Source organism: Microchirus variegatus (genome assembly GCF_963457635.1).
Source record: "Microchirus variegatus genome assembly, chromosome: 9".
Lineage (NCBI taxonomy): Eukaryota > Metazoa > Chordata > Actinopteri > Pleuronectiformes > Soleidae > Microchirus > Microchirus variegatus.
Genome location: NC_139810.1, coordinates 11,120,628 through 11,143,163, shown reverse-complemented (window position 1 = coordinate 11,143,163; position 22,536 = coordinate 11,120,628). Strand labels below are relative to the sequence as shown.

General features: G+C 38.9%; 1 protein-coding gene across 1 annotated transcript in view; it reads left to right on the top strand.

Moving 5' to 3' along the window:
• vstm2la (V-set and transmembrane domain containing 2 like a) overlaps positions 1-12,888 on the top strand; it is a gene marked incomplete at both ends in the record, with an annotated part of 50,742 nt that extends 37,854 nt beyond the window's left edge. The window contains 3 exons of the mRNA XM_083895083.1: positions 8,826-8,995; positions 9,837-9,881; positions 12,418-12,888. Of these exons, the coding sequence (XP_083751209.1) occupies positions 8,826-8,995; positions 9,837-9,881; positions 12,418-12,888 (686 nt within the window). The remainder of the gene's footprint in view (positions 1-8,825; positions 8,996-9,836; positions 9,882-12,417) is intronic.
• Between the last annotated feature and the right edge of the window lie 9,648 nt (positions 12,889-22,536).

The following is a 22,536-nucleotide window of genomic DNA, read 5'->3' as shown; positions in this document are numbered from 1 at the left end:
ACCTTGTTTACGAAGCCCTGAAGATTCAAAACAAACAGTTCAGCCATTGCTGAAAACGCGGTTTTATTGTAATCTCAGGCTCAGCGAGATTTCTGAAAAAACCCTGTTCCGGTTACGTAAACAGCTGTTCTCCTGAACAGCAGATCCTCGTGCTTCGTCACTAGTCCGGGCACATCAGGGTGGAACCCTTATAAAAAGATTATACCTGGAGCCAAAAAGGGTTCTCCTATGAGGACAAGCAGGAGAACCATATATGGTTCTACTGAGCACTTTTATTTCTAAGAGTGTACGGGACACAACAGACCAACCTTGAACCTGTATACATTATCATTACTATCCCGTGGCTTTGTAGTCATTTTGGAGATATTCATATCAATATTTTGACCCACACATTAGAGTACATACATATTACTACTATTATTATTATTATAATAATAATAATAATAATAATAATAATAATAACAAATTGTAGACAGGGAAAAACACGTCTGTTCAGCTTTTCAGTTTAGAAGTTAATTTAACCTTCAAAGCTAACCAGCAGTCATTTTTAATACTTTAGCTAACATGTCTGGGTTCTTTAGCTGCATTTGTTACTGTGATTTATTGCAGGCACTGCAAAGTTATATTTCAGATCAGAGGGTGGAAAAATTCTCAGTAAATGTAATAAAGTAATCCAAATGCAAAGCCTGTATTACTGGAAACTCCAGAGCACACAAAGTTCCCCTCTGCTAATCTTAGATAAGACTGCACATGATCCAGTGGGTATTCCTTCATATTTACTTCTATCATGGATTTATGAAACTATTTTAAATCAAATAAGGAAAATGCTATGGAATGTCAGAAGCAGGAGTGCTTAGAGAAATATCTTGTTTGTAGGCGGCAACAGATTTTATTGATCTGTCTGACCTCTGAAAGGTCGAGACTATGGTGAAGTCAATTCACTTATGTAATATATGACCGTTGCACTTTTTGGTTGTTCCTACCAATATTTCAGGAACACCATAACTAATTAAACTAATTGTTATGTAGTCTATATTATATTATGAGTTAGCATTGGCACCAGTAGCTTATATTCTAGTTTCTTGCTTTCATGCAGCATCCTGATCTTCAGTCACACTGCTGGGATCAGACATTTAATCCTTTTAAAATCGAAATCACAATTTGAAGTGATGCAATTAGCAAATTGCAAAATCTGCTATTTAGGATTATGCAGCATATCTGAGCCATGGTTTATACTTCAGCACTGGTAATTCATTACCTTTAGGTTGTCATCCTTGCCTTGGAATATAGAGTAGTTAGTATTTTGATGACGTCTCATGTGGTAATTTGTCATTTTGTTTGATGAAAAGCTTGACTTAAAAACATAATTATAAATTGCAATCATGATATCTGTAAAACAGAAATCATAATAAGATAATTTTCCAAATCAGCAGCTGCACGTTATGTTACATTTAAATTAGTTGATCTTTTTACCTGATCTTTTGATTTAAGTAGCAATAATTGTAAATAATTTATTTTATAACTAACATTTAACAATGATATAAATGTTGTAAGTTGTTACGACCCGGCTAGTTTTAGAGATCAGTAACATGTAATTTGGACAAGAAATGAGGTGGAATATGACAAATGGACAGGTTTAGGGTAAAGTCAGAATTCAATTGGCGAACTGATCACAGGTTCACAGCCGCGCAAAACTGTGGGCAGACGGACTATGGGCTATACACGCTTGGTGTAGTGGTCAGCGCTCTTGCCTTTGCAGCAAGAAGACCCGGGTTTGAGCCCCGGTTGGAACAAGGGCCCTTCTGCATGGAGTTCTCCCTGTGTGTGTGTGGGTTTTCTCTGGGTTCTCCGGTGTACAGTCCAAAAACATGCAGATTATGGTATTAGGTGAATTGGAATTGGTGTGAGAGTGTGAGTGAATGGTTGTCTCTATATGTGACCCTGCGTTGGACTGGCGAACTGTCCAGGGTGTACCCCGCCTATCACCCTATGTCAGCTGAGATAGGCACAACACCCCCCGCAGGTTTCCGGTGGAGGATAAAGCTGTAGATAATGGATTAGATTTCCTGTACGTTGTCGGTATACACTTCTTCCCTGTAATAGTGCTGACCCTCTTCAAGTTGACAGAGCAATGGGGCTCCAGCTCTGTAATCAGCAGTGATGTAGACGTGACCCCCAGGTGCATGGATGTGTTGTAGTTTCTGGCCCTTTTCTGCCCTACGATGTCTTTCAATGAACATACAGTACCTGTCACCTAAAGACTGTAGTGCTGTTGTATTAAAAAAAAAACTATGCATAAATCTATTTTTTATACCATCTACTGTATGTGTGTCAGGTTATCCATTAAAAATAATATTTTCTAAAATGCCTCTGGATGAGGAAGAGTCTGCACTAATATCACATATGATTTCCTTCACATTAACATTGCTTGTTGATTTTTTTTGTAGTTGTTGATAGCTGCAGCTTGACTGCAGAAGCATCCATTTTGTTTTTGGGGGGTGGATCATTTTAATTTAATCTCTAAAGAAATGTTTTAACTCATATTTGAATTGAAAACACAGTTGTCTGACTGAACTACAGTACGGCTGCAACTAACAGTTATTAATATACTCCATTAATTGATTAAAGCTCACATAGAGTGGTCCTGTTGCACATAATTATATGTTAGTTATGGAGGTCTACTTACATACATTAACTTCTTTTTATGGTCAAAAACCTCCTAGTTACTGTAAATGAGCTGATAGAAATCTCTCCTCACTGAAGCTCTCCTCAGCTGCGATATTTCAGACTGAAATCTCAGCTCCAGAAGACAGAGTGTGTTGTGATTGGCCAGCCAGCGTAGAGCCTTCCCAACTGTCTTGTGATTGGCCAATACCTGGAAGTGACGTAATTAGCACACCAGGTCTCAGAAGTGCTGCTCCCCCCTCTGGAACGGTGGATGCACTGCAACTCATTATCAAAACATTGTTTTATCAATGTTTAAAAATAGCTTCTTCACGAATCCCCACCGCAGTCCCTTTTAATGACTTAGACCCGGAGTCAGACCCAGAGTCAGAAGACACTGTCGCTCGTGAAACACCTCCACAACGGTTATTCTTCTGCAGTTCAATGTACGCAACCGGATGTGACTAGTGCCCGGACTAGTGCCCGGAGCAGGAGGATCCGCTGTTCAGGAAAAATGCTGACCCTCGCTGACCCCAAGATTACAATACAACACAGTGTTCTCAGCAGTGGCTGAACTGTTTGTTTTGAAACTTCAGGGCTTCATAATGATGCAGATACACACCAAAAAAACTTGTTAATTGGAACTTCAGTTCGATGGGAGCTTAAATGGTTTGGTGAGTATAATGTCAGGAAATGTCTTGTTTTATCCACAAACTAAATTAATTCAGTCTTGGAACAAAGAAACCAGAAAATATTCACATTTAAGAATCTGAAATATCTGAGAGCTTGTTTTAATATTATTATTATTATTTATTTATTCATTTATTTATTTATTTATTTATTTATTTTTAAATCACTCCAAACTAATTTATCAATTATGAAAATAGTTGATGATGGTTTTTCTTCCCTTCCATTGCAGTGTAAGATGAACACCTCTGTAAAGCACATAAAAAACACTCATATAGACCCACATATTATACTAAGGCTACAGAAATCAAACAGTTGTGATATAATAGAATTTTTTGATTCCAATACAAACATATGGGAAGAACATTCAATGTTTGCAAAAAAAAACCTCATAAATGATACACAACAGACCTTTAATATTAAAAAAACTGAGGACAGAATGCATCCAGCCACCTGTGAGCTATGTTTTAAAAACCAACCTGCAGATGGGACTGCACGGGATAGGCTTGGGTGGTTTTGGCCCAGTGAAGCATAGAAACCCTTTAATAAATTAGCATTGTAATGAAAGTAAAAATCTATTTAGCAGAATTGTGTCTGAGCAACACGAGCAATGTGCGCTCTTTTTCTCTGAGTGCAACAGGGAATAAACATACATCAGCCTAATTACCAGTGTAATAGCTAGTGAGTCACACTATGCTGTTGCCTCTTCCCCAGCTGTTGTGAAGCCATTTCAGGAAGCTGAAAAAGCTCTTGAGAGTATTGCATGCAGCCTGCATGCACCACCAGCCATCTTGCACACTGAACAGCATTGACATTCAGAGGCTGACGCCGCTGGCTACCCGATCATGATGGATTCAGATTGAGAGCAGAAAAGGCACGGAGAGGCTCAGTGTTGCTGAAGCCTTTTTGTATAAAAAAAATAACCCTGACTGTTGCAGCAGTGCGTTGTGGCACTGAGAGGAGAATGCTGAGTGAGTCTGGGTAATACAAGCCCCCAGGCAAAATGGATAGAAGCAAATACATGACGGGTCTCTCAATACCCTTGTTAGGCAACTGTGAAATAACATACGAGCGGCTGCTGCAAAGTGATGTATTTTAGTTTTGTCGAGGCATGGAGGAGCAGAGGGGGGAGAGGTGAGCAGCTAAAAAGTTTCATGTGCACATTTTAAGTAAAGGATGGACTGAAATTCACAGTCACTGCAGTGTTTGTTGTCCTCAGAGGCACTCCATCTTTCATCCTCTGTGTGTTTGAACTATTCTGAAATTTTTTATTTTATTTTATTTAAAGATACGGGCCAGCAAGCTAGCGCAATACCCACAGAAGATAGCGTTTAAAAAAATCACCTCCAAGAAAAAAAGAGCAGCAAAATTGCCCAGAGTATTAATCGGATAAATGTTTGAAAAATATCATTAACTTGCAAATAAGTCACATAAAAATAAATGCCTGAAGTGTTCAACAGCCTCTACATTGTGTAAGAGCCCAGAGAGATTATAGATTGTGCCAGCTCACTTTTACATTCTTCGTCTAGCAGACGCTTAATCCAAACCTGTGTTCATGACACACTGTATATCTAACGTTTGACTCCCAAGTGTCCTGTGATTTTTGAATCTGAAATGGAGTAAAGATGGAAGTTTAGGTAGGCTGTAGTAATACAAGGCCACAATGAAGCTCCACCTGCTCCTCTTTTATCACGGCTGTAATTACCAGATTCCATTTCTCTGTGAAATAAACGATAACACGTGTGCCTGCAGCTTCTCCATCCACTGCTATCTGCTACCTCACACATTGTCCTCTACCTTCCTTCTTCCTCTGCCGTTCTCTCCCTCTCTGTCACATACACTGTCTCATATAAATTCCTCCCTTTATTCGTGCGATATATATATTACTCTCCACCCCAGATGCATAGAGCCTCGCTTGCATAAACAACAGCCCGCTCATTAATTCAGTCTCTGCTGATGATTTATTTTCTCACGTGCAGCACAAACATGTGCCCAAAAGCTCTTTCTCAATTGAATTCCTCCGTCCATCTCGCCCTCCTCGCCGTGGTAAATGGGTTGACTCGTAGCGGAGTCAGACTTGGCTGAGCAGCGACTGCTAGAGAGCCTGTTTGTTTAGGAGATAATGATAATGCTTCAGGTGAACAGACCCAACAATGGCCTAAACAATGACAGCGTGTCGATTAGAGATGACTGTTGCCAAGAGATATGGCGTTAGATAAGCACTTGTTGGAAGAATCATTGCCACACATACACGCCAACAGGAGACAGTAGGAGAACATGAAAACTTGTGGGTGTAACTTTTAAATATAAAGGAAGCGTGATTAAATCTTTCATCTCCACAACTGTGTGTTCAACATTCCTGTGCTGCATACAGAGTGATGTGCCTGACATCAGGCCTGACAGAAGGCAGAAGCTGCACAAGTGAAGTGAAAGGGAAAGCTCTGCAGACACCTGTGGAGTGGGGCAGAGACTAATGTCACTGCCCGCCTCTTTGGCTGAAAATGCCAAAAAGCACCCTCCTCTCATCCTCATAGTCCTTGTGTGTGTGTGTGTGTGTGTGTGTGTGTGTGTGTGTGTGTGTGTGTGTGTGTGTGTGTGTGTGTGTGTGTGTGTGTGTGTGTGTGTGTGTGTGTGTGTGTGTGTGTGTGTGTGTGTGTGTCACAGATCTACAGCAAGGACGGACGTGTCTTCCTCACAGCGGCGTCTCTGTCTCTCACTGAAGAAGCTCATTTCATGTGTCTTTGTGAGTCTTACAGCTGCGAAAAATTACATGAAAAACCTTAAATGTCTTTGTTTCACTGCGACACAAGCAGTGTTCTGAGTGGTGACAGAATCTCAGTTTTTAATTATTCCCCCATTTTGTAGTAAAATTTGTTAATGGAGTTTCCAGTAGGTGTGGACGTTATTAGAACGGGAAAGACAACGTGTTTGTGGAAGAGACAGCCTGAGAAACAGTTTCTTAATATGATCAGATTAGCTTGGTGAGTTTTGTAAATTGCCTGGTGAAAATGATCTCCCTCACATCATAATCGACTGCTAACGACCGCCACATGTTCTCGTTGTCTCTAAACGTGTGAAGCATTTGGCTGTGACTGTGCATGGATTTTAATTTTTTTGCGTTGTAGGCTTTGCAGCTAAGTGTGGAAAGACGGATTATTATTCCTGAAAGAAGCTTCAGAGGCTCTATCTCTTATACGGCAGTTCCCACGTACCAGCTTTGAATATTATCTACAAGAACGGGGCCTGTAGGCATTGTTGCTATAGCTCCGACTGTGTAATGTCAAATCGATACCTGGTGCGTTTTTGGGTTTCACAAATGAAAAATACAAGCGGATTTGATCAATGTACAAGAGGGATGTTTGACTTGAGGCTTGTACTATACTCCAGCAATACAAGACAGATCCATATCTATGAGGCCAGAGGAAAATCAGCACAGCTTTGACTCGTTCTCATTAACTAAATAAGTCAGACAGAAGTTCAGGAGATTTAAAGTTTGCTCAGTAATCAACACATTGTCTTATAAGAAGTTAAAAGCTTCCCTCATGACAACTGGAAATATTGTGACAGACACTGTACTGAGAGCACAAAGTTGCTGTGGTTTACATGAGGCGACTAAAGGAACAGCATGTTTAATTGGGTGGGTTTTCTCCCCCAGAATCGTGATATTTCTACTGAACTTAAACAGCTTAAAGTAGCACTTGCCACTTAATCTAAAAAAGTAGTGGGAGTTGTGTTTATTATCAGTGTTTTCTGCACTTCAGGGTTTTGAAACTACTTTTTCCCCCAAGATTCATTTGAAGCATTTTAACTTGAAGGCTCATTAAGTGCTGTGTCATGTTTTGAAAGGCTCTAGTCATTTCCTTTTTTTTTTTTTTTTTTTTTTTTTTAACAGCTCTAGTTCAGTGAAGTTTTCGGCAAAGCTACAAAAACAACACATTATTGTTGCTATTGTTTACCTGGCCTGATGGTATTCATTTTATTATAAGTAGGAGCAGCTAAAGTTAACTTAAAAAAAGTAACTGATTGATATGCAAAATGCAGTGATTCTGGAAATACCTCATTAAATTTTGGGTTTTTATTCCCATTGAACTCTCCTATCAGAACATTCTCATTTACGGGTTGCCAAGTTTAGAGATTCCAGCTTATTCGTGGTACTGTAGGATAACAGCCAGCATCAAAGTTATATTTAGCATCCAGCTCGAGCCTTTCCAAGTCTGATGACTGTTTCACTCTCTGCTCAGTCGTTGGCACAAATGTCACTCCAGATGTGTCCCTGTACACACGGTGGATACTGTGGAGACATGAAATCCAGGATGCCATGCTGAGCCTCCTGCTCTAATGAGACGCTGTTTCACAAAGGCAGAGAGTAATGTTGTGTTTGGATTTTCAAACCGTAGCAATCAATTCTGCTAAAATAATATAGATATTTTGTGATAGAAGTCTATGCCATGTTTCTGACAAATGACCCAAGTGGAAATCATTTTAAGTTGGTTAATTAATCTAATTTCCATTTTAAGAACTGTGGTGAAAATGTGTGTGTGTTTTCTTTCATTTTAAAACAAGTGCAAATGGAATTGTTACATAAAACGTTTTGATGAGTAATTTCCCCTGTTTAAAGATGCCACTGAATATAGTTCACAAAATACTCTTTATCAAACCACTGCTTGCCTGTTGGTCTCAGTTATAGTGTGCACTTTGATGAGGGAAGAATAAGGGTCATTATATATATACCTAATTGATATCCAGGATCACAACAGTTATAATAATTACTCATGTGTTAACTCTGTAAATTAACTAAATGTGTAGCAAACCCTGCAAACTGCAAAGTCCTGGGTAATATTGACGTAGCTACCATAAATTCCTCATCCTTCTTTGTCCTCTCAGTAATTAATTGTTCAAGTTAAAAATAGTGAATTTCATGCTCACTATTTAATTTAAATGTCACATTTTATTTTCTTTCTTTTGCAGAAACACTGTTGTGACATAATGTGATGACAAATGCAGCTGAGAACAAAACACCCTTTTTTTGAAAGATGAATGTGTTTTCTTGATTAACACGTTCAGTGTCAGAACAGCAGATATGTAAGTGAATATGTGTCCATTACACACACAGTCAGCCTGATTAATTCATCTTTGCTTGACTAAATACAGGCTTTTCCATGAGAATTACCTGGTGAGCTCTAAATATTTCCACATCTGACTGTGCCTTAACGCGTATGAACCTGAGTTCATGAGGAAATGCCTCTAACATTGAACCTGTCAGCAGCATTTTATTATTATTTTATTTTATGGGATCAAGTGGGAAATCATCTGATGTTATTTGGCATCAAATTTACTGAAGTCATAGATTTTTGAGAGTCAATAAAGGTTGAACCCAACAACATTGAAATCAACTTTCGAGTCGACCCCCTGCTCTGAAAGTCATCCACCCAAGAGCATTTTGCTAATCTTCATCTCATTCTGTGTCTGTTCAGCCATGTTCACAGAGGTCCCTCATGATATGACCGCCCCCAGAGGCCAGGATGTGGAGATGGCCTGCTCCTTCAGAGGAGCGGGAATGCCCTCGTATTCCCTGGAGATCCAGTGGTGGTACATCAGGAACCATCTGGACTGGACAGACAGGCAGCCGTGGACGACCAACGAAGTATGTTCATCAGCAGGAAATCTGGCAGACCTGTGTCATTTGTGAAATAATTCATTCATGTAAACAGACTTTTAACCCTTAGAACACAGAGCATTTCAGCTGCTTTTTCCATTACTTCCATTACTGTGTTTGAAAGTAAAGTATCTACAGAGGCTATGAGAATGTGCAATATAGAGTTTCAGATATGATTTAAAAAAAAAATGTTTAATATATAAACGCACCTGAGCAAAAAGTACTCAAAATGTTTAAAATCGGATTTTGTATTTGTGAAATTTGGAAATACGTCACAGTTCAAAGATCTATCTAATTTATACATTGTTTTCTTCATCTTCTATCTTCATCAAATGCTGTTAAAATATTGATTAAAAACAGCTTTAAAGATGCATTATGTAATAAATCTAAAGCAACTGGCCATAAAATTCTCCTAATATGTCACAGATGCTCAGGAATAATATTCATATACATACTGTATAACAAACTGAACTCACCAACAACAACAGTACAGCCAAAATATTTGCATTAAAAAAAACATTTTGCAGACTGCAAATCATGTCTATGTTTTGAAATCATGTTTTGGCATGTGGCGCTACCGATCGCCGTCTACCAATCATTGCAGTCAGTAGAGTCTCAGCTGCCGAGCAACCACGGGTTGCCAGTTACGTCAGAAAACGAAACCTAAAAGACCTCAGTATTTTGAATTTGAATGTAGTAACCGTTTTTCTGCCTGGAATTAAATGGACTTGCAGTATCTAATCATTAACTCATATTAAAGAACACAGTTTGTCCATTGTTGTTTAGATACTGATGTAATAAATGAATAAAGCGTTTCTCTTTCTCTCAGGTGGCTCCTGAGGAGGAGATGCCAAAGGATGCCACAAAGATAAGCGTGAGTTGACCGCTATCTGCTCTCATTGAAAAGTCTCGAGGCACACAAATGACATTGTTTCTGCCTCATCCGATCCACAGATGTTGCATTCATTTTCATTTTGTGCATGAGGATTTGATTTTCCGTTGATGAAGCTTTTAGAGCAGCGAAGGCTTCTTCAGACCAGAGACACGTCAACAATGTTTGCTTTATTGTTAATGGGTCTGCAGAATCACAGTGTCAGACAAAGAGCAGGGACGGTGTGCAGTGCATTATCATCATATTCTCAAAAACACCCCTACATACATGACTGAAAGACCACATCCCTATAATTAACAGTGAGGAGAATACACTGAGATATCAGCAGAGCTTCTTTTTTTATCCTCTGGTTTTCACAGAGATGTTTAGTCGTGCACTCAAGTGTACACTTCCTCACAATGAGAGGGATTTTAAGTGGTGCATTCACATACATAATAACTCACAGTTAGGCCTTTTTAAATGCAAAAGTTAGGTGAATTCAGAAATGTCACATTCTCTGTACAGAAATAAAAAAAAATACAAAAGTGAACTAATTCTTTTCACTAACAGTACAGTCCTTTATTGTCCTTTTGTATGGAATATGTGAGATAATGTGTGTATTTATGTACATGAAGGTACAGGAAGTATACTAATACAGGCTATGGAATGATGAAGACACTTGTACTTGTTACTGTTTCTTATGTGGGACAAGACACAAAGCCTCTCCTTCCAGTCTGGCTGTAGCCGATTCCCTGTAGTGAAATCTCCAGCTGCAGTTTGGGTGACTGAGTGTGTGTTTGCGTGTGTGTGTGTGGGTGGAGCCAAATACTGCAGGCTGTACAGCTGGAGAATCATTATGAGCTCTCCGTGTATAATAGATGTTGGCCCACATCCATTAAGTGAAACAAAAACACGATAGATGCTCCCACATACGCTGACACAAACTGATGATAAAAGTAGATCCGTAAATCAGCAAAGCAGCATCTTATGCTTTTACATGCAAGTCACAAACGCACGTGCAGGGATTACATACACGCTCACGACCCGGCATCCACTGGCGTCATGGGGGAGGAAGGCGTGTGATAAACGAAGTTGTATTTATATCTTGGTGCGTCACATCCCCAGACACTCATCATCTAAACTGTGTTGCTCTGTGAACTTGCAAAGCCTGGAGATGTAATATCTTCAAACTTCAAAGGCCACAAATAAAATTTGTAGTGTCTGTGGCATCTTTGTCTGAGTTGGTGTGAGTATTTGGCAGAGAGGAGGCACAGTTTTGGAGTGTAACCAGACTTTACTGCATCACATCTACTGCAGGTGGCTGTAGCGTTCACTCTGCATTTGAATCACAGATAATAAACATTTCAAAAGCAGCAAAACATTGTTTAACCATCAATATCTGGCAACTGCTGCCATAGTTTGCCAGACATAGTTTGATTTTTGGTCATTAACACAAAGTCATTACATTTATTTTTATTTGCTTTCAATGTAAAAAATATTGACCCGTGAACAGACTAAAGATGACTCAATCATTTGGTTGAGCCTAACTATTAATACAAAATTATCCATTGCTAGCTCCTGTACAACTCACCAATTACACACACTTTATTTGACTTTTTTTTTAAAACAAACAAAATAGACCGGTCAAAAGCAGTCACTTCCTTTATTTGCTTGGCGTCCGCATAGGCCTGCAACTAATAATTATTATTATTTGTCGATTATTATCTCATTAAATTGCTTTATTTGGTTATGTAGTAAATAAAATGTCTGGAAAAACCATTGATCAGTGTTTCCCGAAATGTGTTGTTTTGTCACAAAAAAACAGAATCATTCAATGTATTCTCCTCATGAGGGATGCGGGGGTGCCAAACCCAGCTCACATAGGGCATTATCTGGGATTATCTTAATTGAGAGTTCAGATTACCAAAATGAAGTGACTCATGTCCAATGACTCATGTCCATGACTCATGTTTTTTCCAGGTGATGTGGAGGATATGGAAATCTGATCCCCCAATTCCAGTTTTCAAATCAAACCTGTGTCACTTCAATATGTGGCCGTACACTTTAGATACATTACATCTGATTTGTGGCCAACCTGTTGCTTAGACTACTGCATATAAGCCTAGTTGTATTAGCCTTTAATAAGTTCCCCCTGTGGAGAAATTATTAAAGGGACATTTTATTGCATCATACTCATCTCCTGCTAAAAATATACTGATTGGCCTCAAAAATATGATGTTTACTGGTGTTGATGAGGATTCATACCAAAAATAAACATTTTTTGGAGCATATTTACTGTTTGAGAGGGCAGTCATGTTCGTTAAGGCACAAAGAAGGAATATTGCACGAGACCATAATTAGTGCACACAGGAATTATTGCACTAAAAATGTAAATGTAAATCTTTCAAAGACCCTAATGAATACTGAGAGTTCTAATGTTTGCTGACTTTTGAACTGCCTCTGTACTGCATTTTAACATTATGTCAATTATATTTAATATGCTAACATAATAAAACTACATAAATGTTCTCTTTGCCAGGTTGTGAAGGTTGTTGGAAGCAACATTTCCCATAAACTCCGCCTCTCACGAGTCAAGCCATCCGACGAGGGCACCTACGAATGCCGGGTCATCGACTTTAGCGATCATTCAGGCGTCCGCCACCACCGCGTCAGGGCCTACCTGCAGGTGGTGCAAGAGAGCGACGTTACCGACAGCAACCACAATGACAACTTCGAGGTGGTCGATGATACCAAGAGAGGAGTGGGGTTCGTTGACAGTGACGACGTGGATTCTCATGGTGGCGGCAGTGGGCACGCTCATAGTCACCACCAGAGTCACGGACACCACCAGGAGCACGGCAAACAGCCTTCGTCGTCGCCGGCTCACCGCGGCCACAGCAGCAGCAGCAGTCAGCAGCAGCACAAAGCAGGCAGAGAGCTGAGGAAGAGGGACGTGGACAGTAACCAAAGCCACAATGACTGCACCAATGAACCCAGCTGTGCCCTGTAGATGCAGGCTCATTAGGATTGCCTAACATGATGCGTGTCAGAGCCTAAAAAGCTATAATTCCAACACAGTGCAGACCTGTGCACACATCCACAATCCTTAGACATGTACAGTATAAGTTATTGAGACCACAGGGCTGCAACCTGTGTAGGGAATCTAGCTTGTTTTTCTTGCTGGGCCTGGGTTGGACTGCTCACTGTCTGTAAAGCCTGGCTTCACGATATTCAGCAAACAGGGTGCTGACATGTAGATTTAGGCAGCTCCGCTATTCCTGGTCTCAGCACCAAAAACACAAGACTCTTACCCTACTATTAACCAATGCTCTGTGCCGCTCTTGTACTAAAGATACTGTAAATGACACAACCCTGCTTTCACGCTCACACTTCCTCTATTGCCAGTAAAGTATGATGTTCCTTTTATTCCACTAAATCAAACATGCCATTAAGTATTTCCGAGAAAATCCTGTCCTTAGCTTTTTAACTACAGCAAAAGCTCATTGTGAATTCAAATAGCGGACACGAATATGGTGCAACATTTGCATCTGCCCACAATCCAGTAAGTTCTCCTGTGTTTTCTCCCTGGAATAAAGACACATGCTTTATTCAGTGGTAATTCATCGAATTCCCACAGCAGCAGTGCTCATCAAGGACAGATGCATCCTCTTTTCATTTCAGTTGGAGTAAATACAGTGGCAGTGTTGAGCATGTGGGAATTTTTACGACCACGTTTGTATGCAATTCAAACAAAACACATCATAGTCTGTATTTTTCCCCACAGCTCTTTTGAGTTTATGAACAGCAGTACAACAGAGGGTGTGATTTTTCTTTTCATTCATCCCTTGTGCTTCAGGTTCGATCCATTTATGGCTCTTCAGACCAAGAATAGTCTGTTGAATATTTCCACGTGGACTTGCACCGGTTTGGAAAAGCCACAAAAAGATCAAATGGGTGCTACTAAAATTAATAATCTGGACTTGGTGTCCCTCTGAATCTGGACCGTAAAGGAATGGACGAAATGAGATTGTTGGTGCAACTCGGCTCTGACCCAGTGCTCATCAATCATTAAAAAGCCTCAACAAGCCTCTAATCTGCTCTGTATATAATGACTGTATTATGTAAAATAAAGTGAGTGCATGTTCAGTAATTTTCTTAAAAAACTTTTTCAACCAACCATACACAAAGACAGAGTGTTAGTTAAGGACATTTTTGTTATTTATTCGTTTGATTCAATTATTTTAAAAAAAAATGTCCATTCTGTTCTGAATCTCTGTTTTCTCCTTTAGAGGTTTGTCAGATAGTTATGTTTCTTCTCCCACTGCAGTTCGTTGTTGCTTTACTGCTCTCCAAAAGTGCTGTACAGACAAAAGAATGACACATTCTCTTCATAGCTGCTCAAACAGGGGTTTTCCCCTAATGTATCTTAGTACGTAATACTGTACTGTATGTGCAGGGCCATCATATTTTAACAAGCCTGAACATTTCATGCAGCTTTGGTTAGAGAAGCCAGTTTACTTTTTTGCCATTTTTTGTAACGCAATGATATTCACTTTGCATAGCTGCTGGTGTGAAGCTCTGGCCCAGTCTGCAAAGGTTACTAGATACCTGTGGAGTGGGGCATATTGGACACTCTCGGGATCCAGCAGGATGACGTGAACTTTGATAGCATACAGAATGGAGCCTTTTCACACTGTGAGAGGGAAATGTAAGAGAAATAACGTTAGTGAAACACTGAAATTGTCTCAAGGCCATGAGGGCTTTTGCTTTTCTGCTGTAACATCCATCAGAGGAACAGCATGTGGCCAGTGAAGGTCAGCAGTCAGTCGGATTTTTTTCTTCTCAAGCTGTATCTTTGATTTGATGTTTTGTAAAGAAGAGATCACTGTTAAAAATAGGGTTAGGGTTAGTGTACATTTGGGTTAAGGTTATGTAAATGTACATTTCTTCTAGAATGTTTGGTCTCACACTTAGTGTATGCCTTTATCAAATGAAATAAATTGTATATTAAAAAAAATCAAGGAATCCTCATTGAGTCAAATATGTGAAAAGATGAACGACACACAACTGAAATTGTTGTTATATCTTTGGGAAACTAACAAAAAACTGCAACAACTCACCACACTCATCTACTAATTCTATAAAAAATGTTCTTCTTCTTTTGGCTTCTCTTTTTAGGGGTCGCGACAGCAGATCATCTGCCTCCATCTCCCTGTGTCCTCTCCTTTAACACCAACTGTCCTCATGTCCTCCTACACAGCATCCATGAACCTGGCCTTATTCTTTTCCTCCTGCCCTGCTGCTCCATCTTCTTCAGTATAATCCCTATCCCTCCTCTACACATGACCAAACCATCTCCACCTTGCCTCTCTTGTTTTATTTCCAAACCCTTTTCCCATTCACTGACCAAGTGGAAAGGGAATGTGGCTTCGTTCAAGTATTCAACATTGTGTGTGTGTGTGTGTGTGTGTGTGTGTGTGTGTGTGTGTGTGTGTGTGTGTGTGTGTGTGTGTGTGTGTGTGTGTGTGTGTGTGTGTGTGTGTGTGTGTGTGTGTGGAACATCTGCTGGGGTTTACCTCCAATATCTAAAAAATAGATTAAGGTGATTTTTTAGCCAAAAAGGAGGAAAAAAACAGCTCATATTTTCATTCAAAACAGAAACAGGGGGTCAATTGAAAGTGAGACACAAACCCCACCTGAGCAGGGAAACTCAAAGCCAGGCTGATTGGACTCAGCTGTGAGAGAACAGCACCAGTGCAACCAATAACTCCTGATGAACAAAGAAACCTGTGACCTATATCCTGGATCTCTGTCCATCATATAAACCACAACCTTCAAACCAGTTGTAAAGGTGTGGCGGATCAGCGCATTATTTGCTATCTATAGTTTAATTTGTAATGTATATGTTCCTTTATAGGAACAGATGGACAAACTGAGGATTTCATTAACATTATTTCGAACAAATCTTTGTATGCTGAACTCTAATCGAACTATAACTGATTACTTTGGATTTGGATGTCTGCCATTCACCCATTTCACGCGAGTACTATAATAGTCCACCTATATGCAGCATGTTTCCTATCACAGATCAATCATACCCATGCATATGTGCGTGTTATGTTATGTTATGTCTGTCTAACATGTATGCTCAAGCATTAATGCCTTGAATAATGTACCTTTTTCACAGCAAGTCTTTTTTTGACATGCAATAGTCTGACACATTTTACAGCCACGACATCGAAAAGTGGTTTTAATGTGTGCTGGTTATTTAATTTCTGCTCCACTGCTGTTGAAAGTGTTTTGGCCCCTGCCTTGTTTGTCCGTCCATGTGCATTAAGGAGAAATGATATTAGGGCAGTTGTCTGTGTGTAATAGGTGCTGCCATAGCACCTTCACTTTGCTGCTGATGACTAATGGTGCTATTGTCAGCAGTGGCAGCAGGATAAATAGCAACAGCGCAGGACGAGATAAAGAGGCGCTGTGCTGCGCTCGAGTTAAGTTAGGCCAGCTAAATACAAAACACGTGGCAGTCTTGTTTCCCCCCCCCAGACGAGAAGGCTCATACATTCATTATAGAGCCATGAGGTGTGGAGGCACCGGGCTGTGAGGTGATGCGATAATGGAGGGGGTTTCCTGTTTACTGCGTTTACACGCCTTGAACCCTGCAGGGCTGAGTGATAACGTGTACAATGATAAATTGGCCAGTATCCCCCACAAATAAGCACATGTGGTGTGTGGTCAGGGAAGATCAAAGGTGGAGGGATCCCCCTCTACACAACAATAGTTCCTCCATCTTTAGCAGAGCTACACCTGATGTGGAATTCAGCAAATGTGATACCACAATAATACCTTATATGTATACATTTAGGTATAATAGTAAAGACAATACTACATTTAATTATAAAATGGGGAAAAAAATCAATAAATAAACTTCACAAGATTTTTAAAAAGTGAATTATCTCCCAGCAGGCCATGCCTCATCTGTGGAGCCAGAGGTAAGCATGACACCATGGCTGTGGTGACATCAGGGAAGTTGGGAAGAACAGTTTCAGCTGCTCCGACAGTAGTGATATAATTTAAAAAACAAAAAAGACGCGTTTATTTCATGAAGAGTGTCTCTGTGTATCAGTTTGCCCTCTTGATAAGCTCTTGATATTATACAGTACCTATTTACTAAACTATGGGTTAGGGTTAGGTAAATAAATGTTAGATTCGAAAAGTACTTTCTTCTGTTTTTCCAGCCATTGTCACGACTGTTATTTCAATCCAACTTTCCACAGCAGCAGCAGAGGCAGAAAGCAGAGTGAGTCACCCATCAGCCACTGCAGCAATGGAGGCTCCACGAGACAACTGAACACACAAGCTGGTCATCAGCTTCATCGACACAGAGACACACGGTACAGAAATAGATGCAGAGAGAAGAGTAGAGGTTTGGGGAATACTAAAATGGAATTTATTTCAAATTGACTAAAGACTAATTAGCTAACACCTCATGTCCTATCTCACGGGCTTGTATTTGTGCTTTGATTCTATGGCATGATGGGAATTTATGTTGACATTCACCTTCAGTATACAATTCGTTTTTAAAGAAAAGCCACCACAACCATGTGGCTCAGTCTTTTTAATTGAACTGCATGTCACACACAGAGGAAGAAAATACAGAATCAGGCTCTGAGTAAGTCGGAAATTCTTGTATGAAGGTTCAATTTGCTGTTCGCTTTGGCTTTTTATGTGCTTTTGTTTCATGTGATTGCTGCCGATTTTTTCAGAATGAAGAATACACATATAACCAACCTGAAAACATTAACCCAGTATCATCTATCTTTCAACCATTGCCCACATTGTAATAAAAAAAACTCTATACGAGTTCTATGAAGAATTTGGCACAACTGAAAAGTGCTGAAATACTTTTTTGTCAAATTTTAGAAGACATACTAACCTATGACTTTTTTTGTCAAATTTTAGACAACATACTAAAGTATGACTTGTTTGTCAATTTTTGGACAACATACCGGTGGCTCTGAGGTGCAAAACACAAATGCAAATCACAACACACAAACGCAAATAAAAAACCACAAACGCAAACCACAACACACAAACGTAAATCACAAAAGCAGAAAACACAAAATCATTAACTCAAAACCCAAACAGTGACCCTGAACCAGAAGTACTACAACACTTTAGGCAAAATAACATGCACCAAGCATACACCTATGGATGTATAACAAAACCCCCTTTTGGTGATAGCAGGGTGGATAGGCGTCTGGTGCCTTTCCTTCCTGTTAAAAACACAGACTGTGTTCCTCCAATGAGCGACGACCCTGGTCGATCGCAGATACCTGCCTTTTCCGTTTTGAGTTAATGTTTTTGTGTTTTCTGATTTGCCTTTTGATTTGCATTTGTGTTTTTTGATTTGCGTTTGTGTTTTGCACCAGGGCCACCATACGACTATAGTATGACGTTTTGTCAAATTTTGGAACAAACTATTTAAAAAAAAAAATAATAATAATAATAATAATCAAATTGCGGATGACATACTAAAGTATGGCATTTTGGTCAAATCTTGGACCAAAAATGTTTGTTTTTCAAAAAAATGTACACATTTTGGATGACATACTATAGTATGACGTTTTTGTCAAATTTTGCACCAAAAATTTATTTTCAAAGGGGTTGGTGTAGTGGTTAGCACTCTCATTCGCAGCGAGGGTGCTAAGTGGTTAGCACTCTCGCCTTTGCAGCAAGAAGACCCTTCGCGTCCCGGTTGGAGCAAGGGAGTTTGCATGTTCTCCCAATGTGTGCATGGGTTTTTTTCCAGGTTCTCAGGCTTCCTCCCTGAAATGGTCACCCTAAATTGACCATAGGTGTGAGAGTGTGAGTGAATGGTTGTTTGTCTCTATATGTGGCCCTGCGATGGACCGGCGAGCTGTCCAGGGTGTACCCTGCCTATCGCCCTATGTCAGCTGAGATAGGCACAGCACCCCCCCCTAACCCTCCAGTGGAGGATAAAGCGGTAGATGATGGATGGAAATGCAAAATTTCTGGAAAAATGGATGCAAATTTTGTACCAATAATTTATTTAAAAAAAAAAGGTTTCAAATTTTGGATGACATACTATACTATGACGTTTTTTGTTAAATTTTGGGCCAAACTATTTTTTGCAAAACAATTTAAAATTTTGGACAACACACTATAGTATGATGTTTTTGTCAAATTTTGTAACAAAAATACATTTTCAAAAAAATTGTCAAATTTTGGACGTCATGCTATAGGATGACGTTTTTGTCAAATTTTGTACCAAGAATGTATTTAGAAAAAAAGAAATAAAATTTGCACGACATACTAGCGTATGACTTTTTGTCAAATTTCAGACCAGATATTTTTTTCAAAAAAAGGTTTCAAATTTTAGACGTCATGCTATAGGATGACATTTTGTCAAATTTTGGACCAAAATATTTTTTTTCAAAAAAATGGTTGGATTTTGGACGAAATAGTGTAGTATGACATTGAGGTCAATTACATAGTATAGTAGGACGTTTTAGTCACATTTTGGGCTAAAAAACAGATTAAGAAAAAAAATTCCGATTTTGGACGACATTGTATAGTATGACGTTTTTGTCAAATTTTGGACCAAAATTTTTTTTTCAAAAAAAGGGTCAGATTTTGGACGAAATAGTGTAGTATGACATTGATGTCAACGACATAGTATAGTATGACGTTTTGGTCACATTTTGGGCAAAAAAAAAAAATTCTAAAAAATGTTCCGATTTTGGACGACATAGTATGACGTTTTTGTCAAATTTTGGACCAACATTTTTTTTTCAAAAAAAGGGTCAGATTTTAGACGAAATAGCGTAGTATGACATTGACATTGACGACATAGCATAGTATGACGTTTTGGTCACATTTTGGGCTAAAAGAAAATGAATTTTTTTTTTTCGATTTTGGACGACATAGTGAGGTATGACGTTTTTGTCAAATTTTGGACCAAGATTTTTTTTTCAAAAAAATGGTCAGATTTTCGAGGAAATAGTGTAGTATGACATTAACATTGACGACATAGTATAGTATGCCATTGTGTTAAGCTCACATGGCACAGCACTCAACCTGCCCCATGTGTTGAGACTATAGTCCTTGCTGCAAACTACCCTGGTTCAAATCCCACACCAAGCGGTTTTTCCTGTATGTCGTTCCCCACCTCTCTGCCTCCTGTCTCTCTCCACCATACTATCTGTTAAAAAGGCAAAACGCCCCAAAAATATTTTGCCCAATTTTGGGCAATATATATCTCAACACTCTTTTTTCAAAAAAATTGTCAGATTTTGGACGAAATAGTGTAGTATGACATTGTCCTCGACGACATAGTACAGTATGTTTGGTCACATTTTGGGGTAAAAAAAAAATTCAAAAATGTTCCGATTTTGGACAACATAGTATAGTAGGACATTTTTGTCAAATTTTGGACCAAAATTTTTTTTTCAAAAAAATGGTCAGATTTTGGACAAAATAGTGTAGTATGCCATTGAGGTCAATGATATATTATAGAATGACGTTTTGGTCACATTTTGGGCTAAAAAAAACATTTCAAAAAATTTTTCCGATTTTGGACGACATAGTATAGTATGACGTTTTTGTCAAATTTTGGACCAAAAATTTTTTTTCAAAAAAATTGTCAGATTTTGGATTAAATACTGTAGTATGACATTGATGTCGATGACATAGTATAGAATGACGTATGGTCACATTTTGGGCAAAAAAAAACATTTCAAAAAATGTTTCCGATTTTGGACGACTTAGTATAGTATGACGTTTTTGTCAAATTTTGGACCATCTTTTTTTTCAAAAAAATTGTCAGATTTTGGACGAAATAGTGTAGTATGACATTGAGGTCGTTGACATAGTATAGTAGGACGTTTTGGTCACATTTTGGGCTAAAAAACAGATTCAAAAAATGAATTCCGATTTTGGACGACATAGTATAGTATGACGTTTTTGTCAAATTTTGGACCAAATTTTTTTTCTCCATTGGTTTGGCTGATTTCTTGAAACAGAAATTACATTCTCAAAATTCTAAGATCATTTGGCAACACCATAGTTCACTTGCAAAAGCTCATATCTCTCCAAAACTAAATTCCTTTCCCATATAAATAGTCAGTGTCACCAAAATGCAAAAGATCCTTCTCAATTGGTTTGGCTCATTTCTCGAACCAGACCGGACGTTCTCAACACAGAGGACCATTTAAATATCCCTCATGTCCACCTCTCAGTCTTAGCCCAGTCCTTCATTGACAATGGTTACTGTACTAGTTTTTTTGTCTAGCTAACAGAATACAATTGTGTAGAATACTGATTTTTTTTTTTTTAGGATTTTATGGTTAGAGTACCCTCCAAAGTTTGACATCACACATTGCACTCATACTGCCAAGGAAGTTGTAACCATTTTTAATCACAGATATAAACTAACTTCCATACATCAGCGTAAAAAAAAAGTCAAAGAAAATGTATACAGCACAATATAATGTCATATAAACACATAAACAAAATTCAAAATTAACATTTATTGAAGACATTTCTGTCCTCGTCCTCACCCTCCTCACCCTCCTGGCCATCCACACACTGCTGTCTGTCTGGCCACAGATTCTCGTTCACATCACAGTGTATATTCTCCCTTGTGATGCAATGAGGGAAGAAACAGCATGCATGTTGCAACCATCCCCTGCACTGATCTCCTGTAATATCATCACATGGAGCAGGGACCTCTGATTTTGAGCATGATGCTCATACACTTTCTACCGCCAAGCAGAGAAAAACTCTTCAATAGGAAGGAGAGGAAAGGAGAGTAAGGTGGTAGGAACACCATGACCAACCTTGGATGAGTAGTGAACCAAGCCCTGATGAGTGGGCCACGGAGGAAATTTACATTATCCCACACAATTGCATACTTTGGTAGGTGAAGCCCGACCAGACCTCTCATTTTCAGGGATCAAATCAGAATTAAGGTGGTGCAAGAAAATGAGGAGCTTCTGTGTAATTGAGGTCAAGGTCAGGTGAAAATAGAACTTGGCTAACAAAGGAGGAGTTTCACACATCTCAGATGACAGATCAGATCAAACAATGTGTCAATTATGATACATTTATCAAATGTTCCAAGAGATTCATATATGGTATTATGTTCTTGACTAATTTTGACAATTGAACAGACTATTGTGCAAGTGATGACTGACACAATGAAATGATGCTGACATGTTTAGACTGAGAATCGACAATCAGTTTAGATCAACAAGATCCATTCACTTGGAAACTGTGCTAAATGTAGGCTAACTGTGCTAACTGTGTGCTACAAGTACTTAAGCATTTGACAATTGCAATTTGATGAAATGAATGAGAAATGCAATTCAATTGCCAAGTGGTTTGGAGATTTGTCCACGTTGTTTTTAGAATGTAATTTCTGTTTCAAGAAATGGAGAAAAACTGTAATTGTCACATTTTGGAAAACATACTATGCTATGACGTTTTTGTCAAATTTTGTACCAATTATTATTATTTTTTTTTAAATTGACTCATTTTGGATGACATACTATAGTATGACTTTTTGTAAAATTTTGTACCAAAAATTTGTTTTTAAAAAAACCCTTAAATTTTGGATGGCACACTATAGTAT